We start from the raw sequence: 21,541 nt of genomic DNA on the forward strand, positions 1-21,541 counted from the left end.
TGGCTAACAAATAATCAGAGGATGTCTTACCGTTCCTCTGTGCTATTTCAGTCGATCGCAACCCAACTGTTTAATGTACATAAATCACTTAAGCTATTTATTGCGTATCGTCAGAAAAGGCGTCTCAAAATAACTGTTCACGTATCGTTTCTATGACGTAGACCGATCGTCGATAGCCGCATTTGTGTCGGCCATAGGTGTCGACGTGTTGGAAATTCGTGAGGGCGACGTGATTGGCTGTAATTCGATTTGCCTGTAGCCGTCGGCTGCATTCAGGTCAAAGTGTTCTGCGCTGTCACCCTTTATGATACTTTTCCGTTGAATGCCTTTGTGCAACTATCCTTTTTGTATAAAAGCCGGCAATGACTATATCAGTGAACTAAAATTGAAGTCATAGCATTATACCACACTGTTAACATTTGAGAGTTTATGTTTTCAATATTAACTCTTTGTTAAAGAGATTATTAAAGTTTGTGTTAAAGAAATATATTATTTATACATACGTTTCCTTGGTTTTGTAAACAGCAGTTTTATAGAGTAGTTATGTTCATAAGTATCAAAGCGTGACTTCTCGAATGGAAAATTAATTAAACAGACCCTCATTTAAGCACAAGCATGGAACGTAATCTGCCGCCGTACACTTTGCCGATATTTATTAACAAGAATAACATGAATATCATCAATTCGAATTCAACATTGAACTAGTTAATTGAAGTAAATAAAATTCAAGATAAGATGGATATGTTTTGTATATTTGAGTTCACTGAAATCATAGTCCCATTAAACGTTATTTGTCTTTCTTTTCTTTAGGCTACGATGTCCTTTCCATATACTGTATAGAGATACTCGTATATACTTGTAATAGTGTTATCGTGACTGTGCATATTCATAAAGAACCGCCGATGGTCGGGTGTAAATTTATCGAATTTCCTTTTCTACACCATCAGCAGCGTAGCTTTATTAAATTAAATTAATGTTAACTATATTAATAATAGCAAGCGCTTACTCCATCACACATGTGCTGCCCGTTGTTTTGTTTTATATTGACAATGAAATTACACTACGAGCTGTGTGTTTGTTGCGTAGCTTTATTAAGGAAGGTATAATGTTCATTTGTATGTTATCTTCATGTAGATAAATATAGAGATAAAAGTGTGCCATTCGTGATACCTACAGGCTCAAAACGACATCAGATATGTATTTGTTATAAGTAAACACTGTATTAATAACAATACATTGAAAATTAAATCAGCGACCGCATGTCTCTATGGATGTATGGACAACAATCCGCTGCTATTTGAATGTCCTGAATAAAATGTCTATTTAATAAATTGTCTCGGTGTCGCTTAAAAGAAAATGAGATTCAGTTTTGGCGTTGACGGAATAACGCAAATGGGATTTTATGTTGTCAACATCGTAGTCGCGTTAAATTCTGTTCGCACACGGGTTTGTCAGATGATCCTATGTTTCTAGTTTCTGTTTTACGTTAAAAAAGTATTCAGACGTAATTTATCTAATGCTTTATTATAGAATTCCCAATAGCAATTTTTATCTTTATTCTTTCAAACAGATGATGTTATTGATTGTATTTCAATGGAATTCGGTACATTGGTCTACATGACTGAAGTCATGGAGATGCAAGCAAGCAAAGAATTAGTTTCGTTCTTGGATTGACATAATACATAATAAATAAGTGACGGAAATAAATTGAAATTATGATGATTTTATGTAGAAGTTTTACGTAAGATTTAATTTACGACTGTACGCTACATACGAAGGCTTGGAAGAATAAGAGACCAATTGGCCTGACATATGCGCGCCAGGACAGAATTTTACCGTCACTTTTCGTCCTGTTTATGTCACCATTTACGTGCATTGCATACTATCGACTTAACTTCCACAGTTTTTTTTTTATTATTTGTAAAGTCGAAACAAGATTATAAAACGGTAAATAATAAATTGCTACAATGTAATTTCAACAATTCAATGATATTTATAACCCGAGAATACTGTATTAATCTTACGTAACAGGTACCCAGAATAGAGTTAAAAAAGTCGAATATAAAATGGATGCGGTGATAAACCTATTATGTTCTATTTTTGCACGTCACTCAATTTTGTATCTGGTGCCGAAAATATACACGTATAGTCGGTTTTCGGTACACGAATATTTAATCAATGAACATGCACAGGATGTCCATTACGCAAGTGCGACGTTTAAAATCCGGGGAACAATCAAACCTTTGGATTAATAAATGTGATTCCGTTAAAGCGCCATGTTGTAGCTTAATGTACTCTTTGTTCTTGATTTGTTACAGGAAGATAACCGGGAACTTTATAAGTTACCTAAATAAATGGTTGCGAACGTTTTAGCTTAATGAAATCTCGTAAAGATAAGGGTATTTTTATTTAAAGACCTCTTAGTTCATTCTCATCCTAAGCAGAGGTAATTACATTATTTTCAATGCTATCCATTTAATTAGGCATAACACTTTCGAAAGTTTGTCATAGTTTATATTAGGTACATAAGATGATTAAATTAATTTATTTTATTTTCAACTCATTCAACGTGCATCTTTCGTAGTATGTTTAAATTACAACAAGTAATTTACGATCTAATCACATTTTCACTTTTTTTTTTCAACTTTTTTGAAGCAATACTACAATGTTCTAAAATAGGTAGAGTGTACATATATTCTAATATATAAAACAAGTTTATCGTTTGTTTTTTATTATCGCTGATTAATTATATATAAGGCGAGTTCATGATAAATTAACGTTCATTAACGGAATAATCAATACCAGTAACTTGAAAATATGAAACAAATAATAAAAGTTGAATAAAGCTTCAGGTGTTATCGTGTCACGTACTGGGAACATGGGTGCTGATGCCAAGCACCGCGAGCCCTCACTTTATCGCCATTCCGTCCGTGACATTTCCACGCCCCTACTCGGCCGAGTCAAATGTGCCATCAATACTCCATTTCCAATTGTGAAGAGAAAGTCGTAAATCAGCACTACTTTACAAGCAGATGCCATATTTCGACGCCTATGTTATATATCATATTCTCCAACTTCGTGGCAGCATAACTATCGGATGCGATATAATTTACTTTGTTTTATTCTCAGTTGGGGTACCTGCCACTTTGACCTTAGCTCGGAATATAAATCATGAATAATAAATAGGTTAATACCGGGCTATATCCAAGCTAATACTAGGTTATAAAAAGAAATAGGCCAACATTCTATCGAACACAATGCTTACTGGAAATCGATTCTTTGGATTGTTCTTTAAAATTCCTTTCACAAACGTGTCTCCTATTCATTTCTATACTATGACTAGGTTAGTATAGTGCTTGATATAAACGCAACGACTATACCCTTACGTATAAGTAAATAGTTACGTCAAATTATAACATGCGTATTGCCTTGCGGTTATCGTTAGTATTTACTAGTGTGATAAGTTTATTTGCCGCAAGCAAACGTGACTCGTATATAATATCGTATTTCTGGGTTAGAAGTTTTGTTTCTAATGAAATTAGGTGTATTGAATAGGATTGCGGTGTATTGTACGCGGTTGCGAAGGAAAAGATGATTAATTCAATGGCAAAAAGGCTTTGGAAGCATGTGTTTGTACGGAATTCTTAATTTCTCTGTTTAATGCCTGCGATTTTATCTTTTATGTATAAATTAAATTACAATTCGTATCTTTCAATGTATCTACATTTGCTCGTTTAAGATAAGAGGTAATTAAACGATTCTATGTATTATTCACAAGGCTGTAAATGGTAAACAAAAAATAGTACTTATTATTTATACATATTAATAAACAGCTGCAGTGATAATTAGTTTATAATTTGAGTAATACTATGTACAATAGTGTGAGTAAAAAGTGTGACAAATTGTAAAGAAGCTCAGCGTTATGATTAATTTTGCATGAGCTATGACAAGAACTTTTTGATTTCATTGAAAAAACTAGTTTAAGATAAGATTTGTCGTTGTTTCAGAAAACAAAATGGGCTGCTTTGTTAGCAAGGACAAACTCACTAAAGAAGACATGGATTTCCTTAAGACCCACACGTCGTACGACGAAACCACCATCAAAGAGTGGTACAAAGGTTTCAAGGTAAAACCCGTCGGCATTATATTGTTTCGTTGGCCTACTTAATCTGTGGCAGATAATAATTGCAGATAAATTTAAATTTCAAAAACCAAAAAAAAAAAAATCAACTGTAGCGTCTAGTTCAACAATATTGAATGATTGTAATTTCTTTGTGTTTTCCATTTTACAGCAAGACTGTCCTAACGGGCGATTGACGCCGGCAAAATTCGTCGACATGTACAAGATGTTCTTCCCTTCGGGGAATGCGGTGGAATTCTGCGACCACGTATTCCGCACATTCGATATGGACAAAAATGGATACATTGACTTCAAGGTAACTCAACAAAAGGTGTAAAATGTAATCGCTTATTTGCGAATATTCTTTTATTAGCAATTGCGAATGACGCTGTTTATGTATTTGCGAATGAATATGTTTATGACCGTGTTTGAGCTTACGAGAAGCCAACAAGGCTTCCCCCATATGCATTGTTGGGAAGTAAGCTTGTGTCGGTACACGTCGGTGTTTGCATTGTTGTAGGAATTCCTGCAGGCGATTCATGTTACCTCCAGCGGAACCCCAGAAGAAAAGCTTAAGTGGGCTTTCCGCATGTACGATGTGGACGGAAATGGGGTGATCGATATTCAGGAGATGACTAAAATAGTTCAGGTATGCATAATGTATTTCCACCGGGTGTACAATTATTTTCTATCCTTTATCTGACTAAGATAGAGTGGTGCAATAAAGTTATTATAACAGTATCGACAGGGTGCTTCGCATAGTTATTATAATGTAAATATTATATTCTCATTAGAATTTCTCTCCCTACTAAATTTGTTTATTAGATTTGTCTTAGCTTGTATTAGGATAATAACTATTTAAGATAATAGAAACTTGCAAAATAAATCATTGTTTTGTAAGTTCTGTAATAGAAAAATCAATAATAGTGAACCCTTGAGCGACCCGGCGGACCGGGGCTCGCTGCTGGTTGAAAATATAACGTTTCGATTTCTACGAAAATTCATCATTAATGTGAAGTACCTATAAGACTTGGGAAAATTTTATTTTATGAAATAAATATCTATTAGTAGAATTTAGCAAATGGATGATGTATTTTTCATTTCATTTATAACGAGAAGAACTTTTCTTAACGTTATTTCCGGATTCAATAAACAGAGGCGTGTCTTAGAATCTTCCGAGCCAATTACTCGTTCAATATCGAGTAGAATAAAATATCAGCGATGGAATATTAAAAGATAAAATGTTTTCTCTTTTTTATGATCATTTATAAATGTATATAGAAATAGTTTATCCACATAAATGGTTTTAATGAAGAATCAAGCAATGATGTTTACATATTCCAGGCAATCTATGACATGTTGGGCGCTTGTTCAAGTAACAGGCCAGCTGACTCCGCGGAGGAGCGCGCTAAGAACATTTTTGCGAAGATGGACGAGAACAACGATGGGCAGCTCACACAAGAGGAGTTTCTGAAGGGATGCCTCCAGGATGAGGAGCTTTCCAAGATGCTCGCGCCTTAAGCGCGTCAAGTTTCAGTCGTCAGCTCACTTTCACCTATATGTTGTGTACACGATAACCCGACGGCGTCGATCCTAGCCCCTTAGCTTCTCAACGCCATTTTAAAACCCATTCGGCTATTATGAATTGGCTTCGCAACGTTCCTACTTTTACAGATGAGCGCCGGCAACACTTGATTGGCGACCTCAATCTCGTCTCATTACATGTATGAAAGTTTTAATAAGGCCGGGCCTACGCCGGTGCGCGTTTCGATGCTTCGACAGATCCGCGTTTATGAGTCGGGGCGGCAATCAATACGACTTACTTTATATGCAATTTATTATTATTAGTGCCAATAGGCTATTACACGTCCAAACCGAATGTCTTTCTTTCATGCTTCCGATTTTTTGATAATTTTGTAGGTATAGAAGTACTTAATATAAATTATTGATTAAACAATTTCCTTAAATAACATTTGTCGCTGTCGGATTGTCTATTCTATTGTAAGTGTTGTATCCGAACCATCCACGATTAGGCAGTTATTCCCTCAAAATTTTTTGTCTGATATACAAGTACGTACGATTATAATGTACTGCACAAAATATATGTCAATCTTAGTTTAATTACTAATATAGATATTATTAGCTTAGTGTAAGCAGAATCGATGAGATTGCGACGAACCAAGTGTCTTATAAATCAATCTTGAAAAGGCACCTGAATACCGTGGATGCAATTATAGGCAGATCGTGTATAATACAGTACAGTCTGTGGAGTACCTCACTGGGACATTTGGTATTGTTTATAGAGCGTGATTGATGATGGATTATGCATCCATTACTTGATCGCGATGCACATAACAGTAAGATTTGTTTATCCATAGACTCGACATGACATAATTATCACATCAGAAATTGTTTGATTTGTTCAAACATTTAATAATAAGACTGCGCAAATTAATATTTTAATGGGAAATATCATATCATTTACGATTTTACTTATTTTCGGGTTATTTGATTTTGGGTTTAGAATATAAAAACACTTGATGGTAATTGAAAAATGCCCTCACCAATTCCGTTGGTTTTTATTAAAATTTTAACTGAAACGCTTCACATTTGCGGACGTTTTTGTCGGTCGCGTATTTTGCTATTTTGTTTTCCAATAATATTTTCGGCTTAGTGAGGTACTTCACAATAACGTTTGGTCAACCAGCGATCTACCTAATACTATTATGGCCCGCATTCGATCTCATACAAAGATCTGATCTATTCTGTATTAATGTAAGAATAACTAGTAATTTGCATTACATGCGTTATACATTCAATCGATATTGGTGTTGTACTTCTTAGATCGACGTAACTTGTATAAGGTATACTCTATATTCTCATGTAGGCATTTCTATTTATCAATTTCGAAGCTGAATAACTAAGCTTTTATGTCCTAAGAAGCTACTTCTTTTCCTTTCCTCTTCCTACTGTGCCTTCTAATCCATTTGTAAATAGTTTGTTCCATTCATTTCGTCGTCCTAGTTTTAAGTTTTCGTTCTGTATAAATTTAGTTTCGTATTCCATAAACCATTCATTTATTAAAAGATTAACAGAACCAATAATTTAGTGTGCCCTAGTCCTTACTTGTATAGTTTAGAATATATTTTTATTAATAAATCTTGATTTCGTCGATGGACCTAAACATTAAAAGAAGTGGTCGAAACATTTATATTTATTTGGAGTTGTTTTCCGTGCACTATGGATTATATATCAGGAATATTGAAATAAAGGAATAACTATAGATAAATTAAAAATTCACAAAATCAATATGATATCACTGTTCAACACGTTTACAACACATTTATACATAAGCAGAGATGCTTAATTATTACTTTGATATTAACGTTTGAGTGCAATATTGATCGCACAATGAATTTTGGTAATTAAGAATTATTTATTACAGATATTTATCATACTATAGTGTACTGAAAGCTAAATTCAACGATTTTCTAAATACATTCCACATTTGATACCATCAGTTAACTTAGAATAAGCTAAATCACATTTAGAAACATTCTTTTCATGACAATTTCAATTGGATTTTATTTTATTGCATGCATTTATTCAGTTCATGTTCTATTATTCAAATCTTAAACCATTCTGTTATAATTACCTTTAACGTAGCACATTTTAAAATAAATCGTTAATTATAATGAACAAGACTAATGTCAGTATTAAATAAAATTAACCAGTAAAACATGAATGAACGTATTTTTGTTATTGTTCAATAAAAGGCTCTTTGGTTTTCTTATTCCCCTTTTATTGTAAGAACGCTTGGCTGGAAAGACAACGAGTGATACAAATCAACCGAAGAAGGGATCAATATAATCAATTCGAATTCTTGTATATAGTTAGACAGGGTGTCGTTAAACATATCAACAAAAGGAATTTTCTCAATAAACCCAACCTGAAACCTTGCGTATGTTTGACAGGAATAGATAAGTTACGTACAACAAGCCCGCGACACAGCATTGAAAAAATTTAATTTAAATGAAAATTACAGGTGTAGCTAAGAAAAAGTCCTCTGTTTTTTTGTTATGAGTAAGCTAATTTGGATAAAAAAATATTAAGTATGAAAATAAAAGCACAAGTTTAACGTAATTTGAAAATAATTTAATATTAGCTCAATAGATATACGTGCTAAATTAATAGAAATATCGTTGTCACTAAAAATCGCACAAAATTAAATATAAACATTTAAGGGACGTATTCGAATGTGGTATCAACATTCATTTATCACTTTTGCTTTCAATGTCACTGTAGTTGTGTATGTAATATACATATTAACTACGAACTAAAATAGCAAAAATTAAATTGATTCAAATAAATAAAAAAAATGTATCAATTTCTTAAACCATTTCATCTATTTTTTTTTTAAACCGTGGAATAAACTATTATTTACTATTATTTCTATATCATAGTGCCATCAATTTAATCCGTTTATAACCAAAGATATGTTCTCATAATTGTTTTTGTCATAGTTCCAAGTTACGATATTTTTGCATTTTTATTTGAGCTCCCTTAAGCTGAAGTCAAATATTTTATATCACTTTTCTATATACTGTTATAAGAAAATAATTATTTTCTGACAGTCTCTGTCTATCTGTGTTTAAGCACAACTAACGTACATTCCTCCTTTTCTATATTTTTATAATATTCATGTACGAATATATTTAAATGCACATTATTAATATCTAACCATTTTGATTTGTATGTATTAGTTTATAAGAAATTATAAATTTCTATTGTAACAGAAGTTTCAAGCACAATTCTTTTATACACATGTAATATTAATAATTTATGTAGTACTTGTCATAGAATAGGTTTACTGTAAGGTACTTCAAAAGTCGCATTCTATTATGTTCAGAAAAATTATTAACAAGCAAATCCACAATATTGCATCATCGATTGAGACAACAATCTCATGTTTGTAACGTCGCATTTGAAAAATGTTAAGAATATGTTTTCATCACTTAATTATCTGTAATTTATTTATAAAATAACATATTTCACTACATCGTTTATCTGTCAACATTGTAGAGAATCATATTAATTTATCATTGTCACTTAATGATTGTGTATATTATCATGAAAGTTATTTACCCATATAATTATTTTTATTTTTAGAATAAACAAACCTGTGAGTGAGTTGTCAATTTGTAACTATTTATTAAATTATTTATTAGGTGACAATGTTTCGATAAATATAGCTAAATGATGAAGCGATATAGCATCTTGGAATAAATGGCAATATTGCTAAAAAGAAACAGCCAAAAGCCTCGTCATCTAGCTAGAATAGAAAATTTATTCAAATATGTATGTAGTAAGATGTCTTGACAAAACTATAGGCACATACTTCTAATGAATCTCTAAGTCTGAAACCTGTTTGTTTAATGAATCACTCGCGGTGTTGTAGTATTTTTCTTACCAGCGTCATTAGTGTAATAGGCACTTCTAATAGATGGAAATTACCATCGCTCCTCATCAATTCTCTGTGTATTTTTAAGAATACATATTTTTAATGATTCACGTTTTGCCTATTCATGTATAATATACAAATTAAAAAATAGTTTCTGGTTTTGATCACATTCAACTTCCATCCTACGTATTTTTCAGTTTATTTTATTAACATTTTGTTCATCATTTAGAACGTGGAATGTATACTCGTAATGATTACACGAAAATACATTTTTACGTGTTATACAGCAAGGTTTGTAATTACAACATTGTTTCAATTTGAAGAAATAAAGAGTCCAAATCTCGTTTGTGTGTTGTGAGTTTCTTTTTCGATATAAAAATAATAATGTGATACCATTTTTATTTTAGGGGACAATATTTCGCTAACTGATAAACTGAAAGTTGATGAAAACTTTTAATACTATCTCTGCTGCGTAGAAACATTACAATTCAACATGGGGAAACAAAACAGCAAACTGAAACCCGAGGTCCTTGAAGATCTGAAACAGAACACAGAATTTTCAGGTAACACATAATATGAAAATTGTTATTCTTCGGAACCATTATTGTTGGAAAAATTGTCGCCGCGATTGAATAAAATATTTACAATTTTCTGTTTCTATTAGATAATATTTTATACGATTTTTAAAAGAATTCAAAAACATTAATTTCTTATATTTTTTCTTTCATATAACTGTATAACTTCATATTAGACATTAAGATTACATTGCATGCATTAACAGTATGTAGTAATTTTAAACCGTTCAAACAATTTTAGATGCCGAGATACAGGAGTGGTACAAAGGATTCTTAAAGGATTGTCCCAGTGGCCATTTGTCTGTAGAAGAATTTAAGAAAATATATGGAAACTTTTTCCCATACGGGGATGCCAGTAAGGTAAAAAGATCCAATTGCTAGTGTGTATGCAACCTACGTTTCTTATTGGTTTGTGCGACTTAAAGAGGGAAAATAAGGGAATTTATCCTATAAAACTTTTAAATTTGATACTGGCTTTATAATATAATAGTATAATGTCTTTGTTTGTTATGATAAGATGATGAATGATGACGAGCACTTTCGTTTCAGTTTGCTGAACACGTTTTTCGAACGTTTGATGCGAATGGCGACGGGACTATAGATTTTCGGGAGTTCTTATGCGCTTTGAGTGTGACATCGCGGGGCAAATTGGAGCAGAAGCTTAAATGGGCATTCTCTATGTATGACCTGGATGGAAATGGTTATATCTCCCGACAGGAAATGCTTGAAATTGTTACAGTGCGTATTGTAATTTGTTTCTTGTTCTTGGTTTTACATTATATATTTCCCCTCCCTCCGATTCTATTGTCCTCTTTTAACATAAATTAATTTATCTGAAGATTAAGCGATGCTTTATATAAAACAGTCCCCCTGAGATTTAGTGCGGAAGAATGGGAAATGTCTCACGTAATTTATCGGCGTAGCTAGAATATTTTTTTTATAAAAAAGTACTAAAAGAGATAAGATCTGTCAATCACCTTAAAAAAACATTTCTAATTTAAACAGGTTGTCCCGCCGACGGTGTACTATGCTCAATGCACTTACAGTTTTGCAAACACTGTTTATGGAAAAAAAATAGTAAAACAACAAAAGGACGTACAAAATTTCTTGTCTACATCTACACTAATATTATAAAGAAATAGAACTTGTATTTTTGTTTGTTTGTTTGTTTTTTTTTGTAATGAATAAACTCCAAAACTACTGGACCGATTTTAAAAATTCTTTCACCATTAGAAAGCTGCAACTTCGCTGAGTGACATAGGCTATATATGTACCACGGGTGAAGCCGAGGCGAACTGCTAGTTCGAAATATGAAGAATCGGGCAAACAAAATAAATTATTTTTTATTTATTTGCGATGTTGATTTGCAAAAAGGATTTCTAATGAATTGATCATATTTTAAAAAGATCAAATACATTATTTTTAGAGTCTGGTATAAGAAATGTATTACTCTAATTTCAGGCTATCTATAAAATGGTGGGCTCCGTGATGAAAATGCCCGAAGACGAATCCACGCCCGAAAAACGAACGGACAAAATATTCCGACAAATGGATAGAAATAAGGACGGAAAATTATCACTCGAAGAGTTCATAGAAGGCGCCAAGAGTGACCCATCTATTGTCCGACTTCTTCAGTGCGACCCGCAGTCACAGTGATACCTCAAATATTAATATTTTCGACCGAGCGTACCAATTACCTCGATCTCCATGCTATGCAAATCTATTGTACATGATCACTTATCTGCTTGTAAGAGCTAGTGCGCGGCGTATAGCATTACTGCATATAAAATCTCCTCCGGTCGTTGTCCTGCTGCTTGGCTGTTTACAGATTCTTCCTTTTTTGTGTTCGTGGCTAAAGCCTGATTTATCCATATCTTACTTTAGGTAATGAAATATTGTAACTTTACGTGTTACGCTATACTATATATTTTTTTGCGATTCGGACATGACGCAAGAGCTTTTTTGGGATAGCAAATATCCCATGCTAGATGGAAACTTTAACAATATCTATTGAAATTAGTTCCAACGGTGCTAGATTCAAATGGAATGGTTATAAAGTTGTGCCGAATACAAATTTTCTTTACTAGTGTTTTCGCTAAAGAAAATATTGTAATCGAGCTCACTTCCAGACATGGGATAATAATACAAAAGTTCGGCGATTGAATTGACGCAATAGGCTATGGCTATGGGCTTTTGTGTTGTCTTTGAATCGCAAAGTATAACTCGATACTTGTATATCATTAGTAATTTTTATTATTAAGTGTAATGTAATTAGGTAAAGACAACCAGACAACAGGACAATTGAAATGTGACTATGTTTACTGTGTATTTCCCAATTATTATTTTAGTTAGGATAGTGATACCATTTTGTCCATATTTAGCGGTCTAAAATTTTGTTACAAGCCTGCATTATCGAACGCAGCTTATCTTTCGATCTGTTCACTCGTTATATTATCTTCGATATTTCATAACAATTACTTATTAGTATAATGAAATTTCATAGTATATTCGATGAAGTCTGTATATTATGATGGGATATCCGGGCAAGAAACGGGACGGTCAAAATAGGCCAAGACTTGTTTCTTTGATATTTCTCTTTGAATGCTTTTTTACAAAACAATGTAGGATTTATTTCATATATAATAGATGCCGAAGTTATCTTACTTGTGCTATTTAGTTGTACCAAATCAAAGATCTGTAATTAATGGTTCTTACGTATCTATAATTTAGTTTAGGACCCTGCATAAGACGAAAATTACTCTATAGTTGTTGTTATATTCATATGAAAATTCGGAATAATTTAAACAAGACAATAAAGTTCAAAAGCCGATTTGACGATCTGTACCTTTTATATTACTTTATTATTACAAAACATAAGTGTATTGAGTTATGGATAGTTTTTATGGCAGATAATCATTAAGCGGTCACCGCGTTTATTGGCAATGTAGTACCTTATAACCACTTATGACAATATATCAATGCTGTGTTATCAAAGTTTAAGTTAAACATGGAGGTGAATGTATTCCGAGAAAGCGAGCCCGCAAAATAGACATATAGTTAGTAATGGTCTTATGATAAATCGAGTAATTTTCTATATACATTATAAAATTAGAATCGTTTTGTGTTCGATGAATGACATATATATTGCATTCATAGTTACATTGTACCAAATCACAAGTATTTACCCTGCGTGAAACCAGCTGGCAAAGTCAGACTAGTGTCTTAGTGTTGGCGTAGAGATGGGCGTGTTCATTATATAAATAAGCATACAATTTCACGACGTCCATAAATATAATTTACAAAATTCCTTTCTGTAGCTTCCTTAAGGTACATGCCAACTGATTTCACTGCAAATTACATCACGTGGATCTGATAAATGAATAAATACGCTTCTATCTTGCTAGTCTTTATGGTCTATATAATTAATTATATAGTCTTCAAAAGAGTGCCTGGTATTTGATCAATACCATTGTAACTAAATTGACCATTTACACAAATTTTATGCATCAGAATTACAATAATTATACATTATTTAGGATATAATCAGATCCTTCTACACGACCTGAATTTACATAGTGACATGCAAAAATTAGTACGTTTTAATGTTATAAGTACTGTTGAATATTCATTTATGTAACCGAGCGTTCAATCACATAGCTGATATTATAAGGCTTAGTTATAATGTGTTTAAATCTAATCACGAGTCAGCCTGAGTATTATTCGATTATTTGTAATTTGATTTGTAAGAATATTGCGTACGATAAGTTTTATAAATATATTTTAAGAATGGCAAATTGAGTCGTCGATCGTGGGAATAGTGCGTAGGTTGTTTTGTAGGGCCTTGTCGAGGTTATCGCGAAAGATATGCAATTGATTGATAATAAGCTTAGTACAAATTGTATTGACAAACTTTTGTAGATTGTATAATATTAAATGTATAAAGATAGTATCGTTTAACTGAAATGTATTTTTGAACGATTATTAGTTAGATAAGTATAGATTTGATTCATAACGACATCGTATGTTTATTTGCAGTAGACATCGCGATGTATGCCTTAAAACAGATATAAAACGTTAGCTGCCGTAGATATATACTTAATTATATAGAGAACTAGTTACGTATAGTTATTTTACATAGCTTAGAAATCGGCATATCATAAAGAAGATTTCCTAAAAACGAAACTTGAGCAATATCGAAATCAGTTTTGGTATCCATTTTCTTTGGAGGGAGGTCTTGATCTTTTGAACTCTAAATTGAATTTGAAAAGAAAACGCAATAATGTTAATGTTAATAAAAATACGAATACTTTTAAAATATGACGTGCTCACATTTTGTATTATTAATGTTTGTTATTAATCAAACGTTTATTGAAGAAAGACAATTAATAAGCATAAGTCTTGCTTATAAGTGTGGTTTATAAATTAATTTCCCTGAATATTGAAAGATTGGTTTGCTGTGTCTAATTAATGACACTAACACAACGATTAAAAATTCAATTTGAAATGTTGAATAATATTTTACTTTGTTTATGGTTTTCTTTTTTTTTTTCAAAACAATTATAATGTATGATTATAAATTATTTATTATTGGTTTTGCTCTAGATCTGCTTTATCGTAATATAGATTGTATAATTTATTAGATACATTGTTTTACCTGGAACGCTTTGTGACATGCTCTGACTAGGCCTAACAGTATATATGCGCACTGTTGGTGATTGTCGACTCGTTAAATCATTAAACACAATTATTATCCCATTTTAAAATTATTTATATGATTTCATTTGCACATTTCGTTTATTTGTTTATTGTTTATTTTTACAAAAAGTACTTAACCACTTACTTATCTTTTGTGTGTATGCTGTTTTCTTTCTTTTTACACTGACGAAAAAAAAAATTAATATATTATTTAATTCAATGAACTTCTGACGATTAATTAATTTGCTATCACACTTTATTTAGCTACTTATAGTAACCATTTAATAAGCTCAGCTTTTCTTTGCTTTTATTATGTTGTAATTATTTAATCATTTATTGTACTGTAATGCACAATTTGATTTACCGCACAACTAATGTAATTATTATGTTTTTTTTTAATAATGATGTAGCGGCGAGTTATATTATTTATGTATTGTGTGGAGGTCATTCTTTATAAAAGTGAATTATGTTTTGATTATTTGTATAATACTGAAGTATATAGTGCTAACCTTACCGAAATAATCATGTTAATAGATCGCTAAAAAATGTATTGAAGTAAAACATACAATAAATTAAACTATTATGACGTTGGTAAATCGTGACTCACATTTTCTTCCAGAAAATAATAATTGTTAAGGTTTCATCTATATTGGATAATATACATTTATAGTAAAGTCATGGTAGTAAGTCAATTTAATTCAATGTCAAAAAATATAAAAAAAATAATGGCCATAATTTTTCTCTTCATTCACAAATATTCATCGATTGTATTTACGCGTATGTCTGATACAGTGGATACATTGATTATTAGCTATAAGTTTGAAAGGCTATATAATATCGCGTCTTTGTAGTCATTGTGTATTCCATTTCACTTTTTCTATTGCGTTATCTTCTTAACTAGTCTTTATCAAAAATGTTATACGGCTGAAAATGATCGTAAAGTATAGGGTTAAATTGGTAACATTTGTCTAATTATTATGATTTCAAGCCACCGCACTTACACTGCCATTGCGTACGTTTCGTTGGACCTGATTTTATACTTTATTCTAATTAAAAAAAGTGATAACTAAATTTATTATGTATATTATGCTTTATCCGTGTTATTTATAATATAGCTGAAACTATGCAATAAATATCAGTACATTGTTATGATAAGCAATAATGTAAGTAAATCCTTCCTAAGTTAGGTATTGAAAAATAATATGCCGTTACCTTATTTTGTACTTAAATTTACAAGCAAATATTTACAATACGTATGTTTAACTAAAAATATTTTGAAAAGGAATATTACGAAGTATTTCGAGTAATGCAAAATGGACCGTGTTAAGAGAAGAGTTTATGATTATATTAAATGTTAAAATAATAAAATAAACTATAACACATAAATTGGTATAGAAAAATGTGTTTGTATTAAACGTTGTTCAATGGCCCTCTAGAGGGCGTATTTCTAAATTTGTCTATTGGCGTTTGGTCACTTCTTTGTTCATATTGTATTTTCTTTACAACGGGCTAACAAAAAGAGTGGCCAATACCTAACACGAATCTAAAACTATAATCAACCCTATACTTCACATCACTTTTTGAAAACGATTAAAAAATACACATTTAAAAGCTTGTGCTTTATAAAGCTTTGCATGTTGTTTGTATTATAATAACTTATTTCACCCACGGATTCGAATTAGTTAAATGATATCTAAATCATTTAATGTTGTAATGTAAAAGAGATCAATATTTTAATAGATAATTTTAATCGCGTATCAATTGTTAGATGTTCGTGATAAATTTTATGAATATTATAGTTATCAGAATGTTCTAAATACTTTCCAATTTAATGGTTTTAAAGTACCTATCACTTCTTTACTTCTTGAACACACTTCTAATATTCTAACTTTTCCTCACGAAAACAACTTCTAAATTATAATTACCTACTTAGTAGGAAAATAATATCCTTACATTTTAATAATGTTATTACACATTAAAAGCTTATACGTACAAAGGTGCGAGGCGAGATTGAGTTAATTTAATAACAATACTGTCTGTGTGAGACTTTCTATTGACTGAAGTTTGCATTTTGCGCACAAAGCATTGTTTCATAAACGGTTTGACAACAGCGCATTTCATTCTGAACAATAGATTTGTTGTATACCGAATGTGGTAACCTCACTGCAACTTTAACATGATTCTCGCCCACCAAAAATATTTGGAATTTAACAAAAACATTATGTAAGTATTTGCAGCATGGTAATAATTCATTGTTTTTAAATCCATGATTTATACAAAGAATTATAACGATAATATCTCACACGTGAATACATAATGTCGCCTTACGTTGTAATTTGAAACGGATATTTCGTACGTAGACATGTTCACAAAAATATAAAAGGCCAGTATATTATGTCGGTTGTTAAAAAATTTCACAGTATTTCGATTCAATAAGAAAATTTGATTTTTACTGTCTTCCAGTATATTAAGCTGTAGACATTTTAATGAGTACTTTAATTGGCCTTTATTCGTATTGTAGTTAAATGAACATTTTAAAATTAATTTTCTAGTGTCTTATTATCCCGTAGGTACCTATGTATAGGTGCTGCCGTTGAAGAAATATCCAATAGAGGACGCTTCACAAATATTCTAAAGTTGATATATTCATATTATACTATTATACCATAAATATAAAGCGGTTATATCTTACAAGTTACAAACTATGATAGCTTCAATTTATCTCTTAACACCTAGTTATGTATGATTTTGCTCCACTATTATAAGCTTAAAACATTTTCTCATTGCTAAGTTGTTCTTCACTCTTTTATAAATATTACACATATTAAATATATGGTGCGACAATTACCCGCGAGATTATTACAATATTAGTTATATTGTCTCTTAGGTTTATGTATGAATTACCCGATTATTATTATTTATTGAATTTTGGTACGTATTTACGTTTAACTCAGGGTGCTATTGCCTCTCAAATGCGTGCGAAGAAAGCCGTTTTATCAAACGTGAGTCGTTTGATAATTCATGGAGATTTGGAAAATACAATCGACAATTGACTAGCCTCTCAATTGTGGTTATTGTGTCATGTAAATTGTCGGTTGATTTTTGTATGAGAGGGCAGATGGGAGTGCACTTAATTTATCTTGAAATCGTGTTTCTTTTTAATGGACCAAAATCATAACAACATTATGTACTTATAAGCAATAAATGTGTACCTTCTACTATTTCTAAATACTTAATACTTATTCGTGTTTGTAGAAAGACTATTTTGTGTATTAGGTACATATCAATTCTGATTAAATACTTAGATGTTTCAGACTATTAAATATATCTACATACGTTGTGAGTCAATGTTTAAATTCACTTTACGAAGTTCGGAAACTTATTAATAGCACCCTGCAATTTGAACTTAACGATAATATGTGTTGTAAATGTCGTAAAAATTTAATCCTTTGCGGATTTTATATTTCAGATGTCACTTTTGAAATTCTATATATAAATTTACTGTTCCGTGTAGTCAATTCGTGATTCCTAATTATTTCTTCAAAATGACCTTGATCTGATACTGTTTAGATGTAAAGTTATTGTATCTATTTATTAAATCTTTCTTCTCTCAAATGTGTTTTTATTTCTATACCTTTTGAATATAACCTACATTCCAGATGCGGTTTACTACGTCATTGGCTTGAACGTGGTACCTTAACAAACTAACCTGAAATGTTTTTGAATTTTACAGTATTATATTACAACTACAAATTTTAGTAGGTCTTTTGATAAAAACGAGATTTTTATTACTTTTCTTATCAAAAGAAATCTGACTGATTTTGCTTTTAGTTTAATTGTAAGTATTATGATTTATATGTATCTTACTTTGCGTCTATTTAAAAATGTGTGAATATTAAATTAACAACATATGTCACATTGCATATTACACATAGCTGCCTAGGTATCTACTCACACACAGCTCATAAAATTAAATGACACCTATACATTGAAAATAGCCTTATTTTAGGTACCTACTTACAATGAATTTTATTGACATAACTATAAAAAACGAATATTATATTGATATATATGTTTATAAAAGATTTAAGGATACCTACTTAGCTTAGCTTAGCTTTAGATCAATTTATGGATTTCGGTGCAGCCGAGAGGGATAAATTTAACTAGCACCAAATAAAATAAATGTCCTCAACTGTTATTTCCCTAGCAGGGTATCTCTCACTTGCGTGTAAACATTCATACAATGAATGAATGTAATAGCTTTTGTTTGGAGAAAACATTTGCGAATGCCGTTCTGTTATGGGTTTACGTATTCATGCAAATGTGAGTGACCAGAATTAGAAGAGGGCGGTAGGAGGGTTTGTTTAAATTTATTTACGTTCCTAAGTATTTATTTTAGTAATTTTCTTGTTTTAATTAGTATACTTCACGAACTGCTGGACACGGTGACGGCTGTTTTGCGCTAAATTCATGACTTTGTGTATATATTGTATTAAAACTACTTCCTAATATTTAGATAATATTTTATAATATTAATTATATATTTATCTAAAATTATTAATAGCAACGCGTATTAAAATAGAATAAAATAACACAAACCTATAGAAGAATCTAAATATCTGTTTAAAAATATGTTCATTATATACCACTGTTAGTTAGGCAGGTACTGTAAACTAGCTGTTCGCCTGTGTTCTACCAAAGCAATATAATATCATCTATTCTTTACCATAAGACACGCAATGAAGATGTCGTCACGGTAAGTCGAAGGACGTGGATACGAATTCCACTTCATGGTCGATTTTTATATTTCAGATTCAGACAGACTGATAAAAAAAGAAATTACATATTACATTTCTGGTATCGATCGAACACCACCACTGGTAATATTCGAGTGACCGATCGTCTAAGATATTGTTATTGTAAGATTTTAAATTTTTTAATAGTTAGTTACTAAGTATCCTATTCCCGATTAAGAGAAATCTCACAAACAATAAATCATTAAAATCCAAGTGGTGTAATTCGGTTCGTTCTGCCCCATTCAGAGTAGATCCGGGATAAAATAAAAATAAAAAGTAGCTTATGACCCACATAACATGGCTTTCGATTGATAAAATAATTATTTAAAATCGGTTCAGTAGATCCAGAGATTATGCCCTAAATGAATTAATCAATGACATTTTTACTGCAGAAATGACATAAAATATATAGTCTGTGTAGTGCCTGCTTATAAAAAAACATTCCTAAGGACATTGCCACTACCTTTCGAGACAAGTATATAGAAGGATCCATATCTCAAAAAACTGCGCATGATACCTAATCAGGTATGGTTCTATAAGCGCATATCTTCGAGGTCGAATAGCGTGTCAGCCACACCACGAATTTCACTATGTGGTCTTTCTGTGGTTGTGACAATGGGTCGTGAGTACTTACTTTTGAGCCATGTGTCAAACTTTGTCAAGTTGGTTGTGAGCTATTTTTTCTCACTGAGCGTTATTTTTCTTTGAGCTATTAAACAATATGCATTTTATATATTATGTTACGTTTGTTAGAATATTTACAAAATTTGTTATTTCAGAACGATTAAATTTATTGAGAATAAATAAAAACTCGTCTTCATGTACCTATTCAGAACGAGTATTTATTTGTTCTCAATAAATTTATAAATTGAATACTATTTTTCAGTTTCACTCATAGTGCGTTATTCGTAGATATTAAATCATCGAAACTAATAGGCAACTACGTTCGCTAAATTGATTTTAGCCTCACTCTGCTAGTTGTTTGAGCAGAGGTACCGCTCTAAATTGTATTTAAATAAGTCTATATATACATATGAGTTTATGGAGGTTGGCAGAATTAGTTCTCTGCGTATGGTGTGTACTATGAGGTGGTTCCGGGCGTAGGGAGGTGGGGTGTGCCACCTTCCTGGGTGGTGTTTAGGACGCGCCTAAGGGGCCACGTCCAGATAAAGTAAAATATCCTGGTGTGGGGGAGGCTAGTACTGTCAAGCCTGTATATATAGCTTTAAACTATATATTGGGTCTTGTACGCTTTCAAGGTACTTATTTACATATATGAGTATACATTTATCTATTATGCGGACATAGGAAATGGAACAGGTTGAGGGCGCTTGGAAATTTGCTTACATATTGGACATCTCGTTATAGCTAGATTATTGATTTTATTTTGGGACGAAGGTAATTGAACATCATATGAATATTGTAACTTTGAAAGGTTGAGATAAAGTTTTCATATAATAATCACATAACGCTTATTGATTAAGAATGAGCTATTAAAGTTTTCATAGTGATGTTTGAATTAGGTTGTAGGTACATGTATATTATTATAATAAAATTAAGGAGGGAATTCAAAAACAACAAGTCCGTTCCGGTTGTTTTAAATACTTTAACTAAAGCAATAAAAGAATTTCATTAAAAATGTAAACGTGCCAGCAGAAAGGAAAATCTTCTATTGTTTAAGCTTGCTGAATGCTGATAATTACGTATGACTCTTAGACTGTTAGAAGGGAATCTTTCAAAAGGTTACGATGCTTCGAACTTATTGTAATTTGGTGGGTCTCTGTACTAATTATCTTATCCTTTCTATCTATGTCGTTAAGTTATTTCGTTAGGAATAATATGAGTAATTCCCGATGTCATTAAGTTCGCGTGACAGATATAAAGTGGACTTACT

The 21,541-nt window shown here is 31.5% G+C and overlaps 2 protein-coding genes across 6 annotated transcripts in view; both read left to right on the forward strand.

Annotated features, from left to right (window-relative positions):
• The window catches only part of LOC119835857 (neuronal calcium sensor 2), a 59,495-nt gene extending 50,225 nt beyond the window's left edge, over positions 1-9,270 (forward strand). For 2 of the 3 annotated variants that reach the window (XM_038360898.1, XM_038360897.1), the window contains exons 2-5: positions 4,008-4,126; positions 4,293-4,436; positions 4,641-4,769; positions 5,465-9,270. In XM_038360898.1, coding sequence (XP_038216826.1) covers positions 4,016-4,126; positions 4,293-4,436; positions 4,641-4,769; positions 5,465-5,641 — 561 coding nt within the window. In that variant the 5' untranslated portion in view covers positions 4,008-4,015 and the 3' untranslated portion in view covers positions 5,642-9,270. The remainder of the gene's footprint in view (positions 1-4,007; positions 4,127-4,292; positions 4,437-4,640; positions 4,770-5,464) is intronic. The other variant, XM_038360899.1, reaches the window with a different exon arrangement.
• The window catches only part of LOC119835856 (neurocalcin homolog), a 68,969-nt gene extending 50,503 nt beyond the window's left edge, over positions 1-18,466 (forward strand). For 2 of the 3 annotated variants that reach the window (XM_038360895.1, XM_038360894.1), the window contains exons 2-5: positions 9,989-10,144; positions 10,398-10,516; positions 10,706-10,894; positions 11,618-18,466. In XM_038360895.1, coding sequence (XP_038216823.1) covers positions 10,075-10,144; positions 10,398-10,516; positions 10,706-10,894; positions 11,618-11,812 — 573 coding nt within the window. In that variant the 5' untranslated portion in view covers positions 9,989-10,074 and the 3' untranslated portion in view covers positions 11,813-18,466. Of the gene's footprint in view, positions 1-9,404; positions 9,873-9,988; positions 10,145-10,397; positions 10,517-10,705; positions 10,895-11,617 lie in introns of those variants that run through there. The other variant, XM_038360896.1, reaches the window with a different exon arrangement.
• Positions 18,467-21,541: the final 3,075 nt, after the last annotated feature.

This window comes from Zerene cesonia, chromosome Z (genome assembly GCF_012273895.1).
Source record: "Zerene cesonia ecotype Mississippi chromosome Z, Zerene_cesonia_1.1, whole genome shotgun sequence".
Taxonomy (NCBI): Eukaryota; Metazoa; Arthropoda; class Insecta; order Lepidoptera; family Pieridae; genus Zerene; species Zerene cesonia.